Source organism: Malurus melanocephalus, unplaced genomic scaffold (assembly GCF_030028575.1).
Source record: "Malurus melanocephalus ecotype Western Australia unplaced genomic scaffold, MMel_1.1 scaffold_1162, whole genome shotgun sequence".
In the NCBI taxonomy this organism is placed as follows: domain Eukaryota; kingdom Metazoa; phylum Chordata; class Aves; order Passeriformes; family Maluridae; genus Malurus; species Malurus melanocephalus.
The window spans coordinates 70,608-75,343 of NW_026624394.1; the positions used below are offsets into that span (position 1 = coordinate 70,608).

At 65.2% G+C, this 4,736-nt stretch overlaps 2 protein-coding genes across 2 annotated transcripts in view; one reads left to right on the top strand and one right to left on the bottom strand.

The window, feature by feature from the left end:
- The first annotated feature begins 194 nt into the window (after positions 1–194).
- Positions 195–3,503, top strand: CCDC115 (coiled-coil domain containing 115). The gene is made up of 7 exons (XM_057387241.1): positions 195–309; positions 436–536; positions 1,397–1,500; positions 1,823–1,914; positions 2,267–2,395; positions 2,584–2,824; positions 3,307–3,503. The coding sequence occupies exons 1-6, from the start codon at positions 255–257 to the stop codon at positions 2,787–2,789; spliced, it is 687 nt and encodes a 228-aa protein (XP_057243224.1). The 5' UTR covers positions 195–254; the 3' UTR covers positions 2,790–2,824; positions 3,307–3,503.
- Positions 3,504–3,609: 106 nt separating this feature from the next.
- Positions 3,610–4,736, bottom strand: part of LOC130586455 (ubiquitin-like modifier-activating enzyme 1) — a 16,999-nt gene continuing 15,872 nt past the window's right edge. Inside the window, 3 exon segments of the mRNA XM_057387248.1 lie at positions 3,610–3,925; positions 4,547–4,651; positions 4,653–4,732. Of these exon segments, the coding sequence (XP_057243231.1) occupies positions 3,790–3,925; positions 4,547–4,651; positions 4,653–4,732 (321 nt within the window). The 3' untranslated portion in view covers positions 3,610–3,789.

Below are 4,736 nucleotides of genomic sequence, written 5' to 3' on the forward strand. Positions count from 1 at the left end.
GTGCCCTCACCCAAGATGGCGGCCGGGTCGGCGTCAGCCCATAGCGCTGCCGGCCCTCAGAGGGCCCCGCCCCCCAGTCTGCTGCGCGCGCTGATTGGCCGAGAGGCGCCGGGGCCGGCTGCTATTGGACGAGGCGGGGCCAGGCCTGAGGCCACGGCGCGGGCGGCGATGGACGGTGAGGGAGAGACGAAGGGCTCCGGGGCGTTTTGAGGGGATCTCCGGGAGCCCGGGGGTGTTTTGGGGGCTCTCCGGGGATGTTTTTGGAGAGTCTCCGGGATCCTGGAGGTGTTCCGGGGGTATCTTCGACGGGTCTCCAGGGGCAACTGGGCTGTTCCCTGGGCGGGGGGCGGTGGTTTTGAGGGATCTGCGGTGTCGGGGAGTTCGTGGGATCTCCCTCGGGTGTCACTGTCTGGTCCTGAGCCGTGTCCCCCTCAGGGTCGCTGTCACTGTCCCTGGACGCGGCCGCGCTGGAGGTGATGGAGGCGCTGGAGCTGCTGCAGCAGCGCCGGGAGCAGCTGGAGGAGCATTTGCGGCAGGTGAGGAGGACACGAGGGGGACATGGGGACACAGTGGGGACACAACGGGGACACAGCACCCCCGTGGAGACACCTAGGGGGAGGTGCCACCTGCCATAGGGGCAACACACCTGCTGGGAGTCACCCACCACAGGGACGTGCCAACCCCATGGGGACACACCTGGGGACAGTCACCTGCTGTGGGATTGTCCYTGGGGACACCCAGCCCATTCTGGGACATTTGGGGAGACGTGTCACCTGCCACCAGGACACACCATCCGCACCTGGCCCTAATGTCCCCAGAGCTGTGACTTGTGTCCCAGTGTCCCTGCACGTGGCTGTCCCTAACTCTCTGTCCCCGGGGCTAGCTGGCCCTTTGTCCCCCTCAATGACCCCATGTCCCCCTGGGTCCCTCTCAGGTTGGCTGTCCTTGTCCTGTGTCCCCCAGCGTCTCCCTGGGGGTGGCTGTCCCTGTGCTGTGTACCTGATGTCCCCCCTGTCCCTGCAGGGGTGGCTGTCCCTGTGCCGTGTACCCCATGTCCCCATTTCCTTTCAGGGGTAGCTGTCCCTGTGCCGTGTCCCCAATGTCCCTGCAGGGGTGGCTGTCCCTGTGCCGTGTCCCCAATGTCCCCAATGTCCCTGCAGGGGTGGCTGTCCCTGTGCCGTGTCCCCAATGTCCCTGCAGGGGTGGCTGTCCCTGTGCCGTGTCCCCAATGTCCCCAATGTCCCCAATATCCCTGCAGGGGTGGCTGTCCCTGTGTCATGTCCCCAATGTCCCTGCAGGGGTGGCTGTCCCTGTGCCGTGTCCCCAATGTCCCCAATGTCCCTGCAGGGGTGGCTGTCCCTGTGTCATGTCCCCAATGTCCCCAATGTCCCTGCAGGGGTGGCTGTCTTTGGCTCAGGCCCGGTACTCCCTGGGGTGTCACCGCGTCTCGTCCCTGCAGTACGGGGCCACCATGGTTCCCCGAGTCCGTGTGTGCCACAGGTGGGGGGACATCGGGGTACAGGGACACTGAGGGGGGTGGGGACACTGGGGACGACAGTGGGACATCGGGGGGGAACATAGCGAGGGGTGACAGGGACACTGGGGGGGACATTGGGGACACTCAGCAGACTGGGGGGATGCAAAGGGTGTCCCCAGTTTGSGGAGGTGACACAGGGGTGACACTAATGTCCCCAATGGCTGGGGGAGGTTTAAAGGTGCAGGGTGGTGTCAGGAGGGTGAGAAAGGGGTGCTGGGATGTCGCTGTGGTGGCAGAGGGACACCAAGGGATGGCGGTGACAGCGTGTCCCCGTGTCACCCCCAGGCAGGACCCAGAGGGACGCCCCCACTTTGAGGAGGTGCCTGGAACAGGGGGGGACCCCGAGGACCCCGACCCACAGCAGGGGGGGAAAGACGGTGAGGAGGGGTCCCTGGGAGGGTTTTGGGGTCCCTTGGGGGTGTCCTGTGGGTGTGGAGGCTGCTGGGTGTCCCCAGGAGGTCCCCTGGGAGAGCTGGGGACAGGTTTGGGAGTCTGGGGGTGTCACCTGTGGGTGCTGGGGGGCTGTTGGGGGGCATGGGGAGGAATTTGGGGTGATGGGGGGGTTTTGAGGGGTGCTGTGGGTGTTGGGAGGCAGAGGGGGAATTTGGGGTGCTGGGGGCAGTTCTAAGGGGTGCTGTGGGTGATGGAGGGGTTCTAAGGGTTCCTGTGGGTGCTGGGGGGATTTCTCAGTTGCTTTTTGGGGTGTCCCTGACCTTTCTCTCTCCCCAGGGCTACGGCAGCGCCGGGGAGCTCCGGACAAAGKGGGGGCTCCCACTCGGGCCCCCCCAGACCCCCTGGGCTGGTTTGGGGTCTTGGTGCCCCCCAGTCTGCGGCAGGCCCAGGGCAGCTTCCAGAGGGGTGAGCACTGGGCAAACTGGGAGGAACTGGGGRATCCCAACCCAGAGTGGGGATCCCCAAACTGAGGGGAGGATACCCCAAATCTGGGCTGTCCTCCAAGAWCAAGGGGTCTCCCCMAAAACTGGGGAAGGCYTAAAGCTYGTGACYTCCTYRGCCCTGACCCGCCCRRTGTCCCSCRCTGTCCCCAGGGGTGACGCTGGCAGTGGAGGTGGCCGAGCTCCAGGGCACCGTGGAGGCCGCAGTCACCCGGTACCGGCAACTTCTGCGGCAGAAACGGTGCCTGGCGGGGGACAGCGGGGACAGCGAGACCCCCACGGGGACACCTGGGGACACCGAGACCAGAGGGGACAGCCAGGGTGACACAGCGACCACAGGGGAGGCAGTGACTGCGTGACACGAACGCTGAGAACACTGAGGACACGTCTGCAGGTGACACGGGGCGACACAGGTGACACTGTGAGCCATGGGGACACACACAAGTGACACTGAACCATGGGGACATGGGTGACACCACGAGCCATGGGGATACATACAGGTGACACTGTGAGCCATGGGGACACGCACAGGTGACACTGAACCATGGGGACACACACAGGTGACACTGAACCACGGGGACACACAGGTGACACTGTGAGCCATGGGGACACACACAAGTGACACTGAACCATGGGGACACACAGGTGACACTGTGAGCCATGGGGACACACACAAGTGACACTGAACCATGGGGACACGGGTGACACTGTGAGCCATGGGAACACACAGGTGACACTGAACCATGGGGACACACAGGTGACACTGTGAGCCATGGGGACACGGGTGACACTGTGAGCCATGGGAACACACAGGTGACACTGTGAGCCATGGCCATGGGGACACCGGTGACACGAGGCTATGGTGATCCTTCACAGGTGACACAGCTGCCACCAGGGACACAGAGCCCTGTCTGGGGGTGACACCAAGTCCCCAAGGGCTGCAGGTGACACCGAGCACCTGAACGAGCGGACAGGTGACACCGAGGACGCTGCAGGTGACGCCRAGCCCCGCACGTGGGTGAGGGGGTCCCCCCATGTCCCCACCCCCAATAAAGCCACCGTGGTGCCCCCAACCCGCCGCCATCTCGGTGCCACCGCAGGGTCATTTGTCACCGCTGTCACGTGCCGGCCRTGCCGGTGCCACGCCCCCAGCCCCGGCCACACCCATCCTGCACGCGGTCCCTTTGCCAAGGTCTATGTTTATTGGGCGGGACCCTCGCCCCGCCCCCAGACCCCACCCCCACCCGGGGGCGGGGCCGACACAACAACGACTATGGGGGAGGGGGCGGGTGTGACGGGGGCGTGGCCCGTGCGGGGGGCGGGGCCTGCGGAGAGGGCGTGGCCGGGGCGTGGCGCCCCCTAGCGGATGGTGTAGCGCACGTAGGGCACCTCGATGTCGGCGTCGCTGTCGTCGTTGCAGCAGAGCTCGAACACCAGCGCCTTGACGTGGCGGCCCAGCTTCTTCTTGGACACCCTTGTGACAATCTCTGTCATCCTGGGGGGACACGACAGAACAGTGGCAGGGACAGCAGTGTGATCTCTGTCACCCTGGAGGGCATGGCAGGGACAGCAGTGTGATCTCTGTCATCCTGGGGGGACATGAGGGGACAGTGGCAGGGACAGTAGTGTCATCTCTGTCACCCTGGGGGGACATGAGGGGACAGTGGCAGGGACACCAGCGTGATCCCTGTCACCCTGGGGGGACACGAGGGGACAGTGGCAGGGACACCAGTGTGATCTCTGTCACCCTGGGGGCATGGCAGGGACACTGGCGTGATCTCTGTCATCCTTGGGGGACAGGAGGGGATGTGACAGGGACACCACAGTGATCTGTCACCCTTTGGGGACAGGAGGGGACATAGTGAGTGCCAGGGCACCCCAGCACTCAGAGGGGCTGGGGCCACAGAGGGGGAGGGGACACAGCCATGGCCTGTCCCCAGCCCTGGGACATGTCCCCCTTGCCAAATCTCACATCCCCCCACCCTGGACCCTGTCCCTCACCCATCGGACGTGTCCTTCCCCCAACCCTCATGTCCTGTCCCCCGCCGTGGACCCTGTCCCTCACCCATGGGACACATCCCCTCCCCAATGTCCCCCAGTGTCCCCCCAGCCCTACGGTTGGTCGTGGCGCTCGCGCAGCTTGGCCGCTGGCATGAAGAAYGAGTAGAGCATGGACACGCCCTGTGACAGCATCGTGATCTCCAGCCGGTGCTCCTTCTGTGGGGAGGGGACACGGGAGGGTCAGCGAGGCACCCACAGGACCCCACAGCCTTGGGGACATCGGCACCCATGGGGGCTTCAGCTTC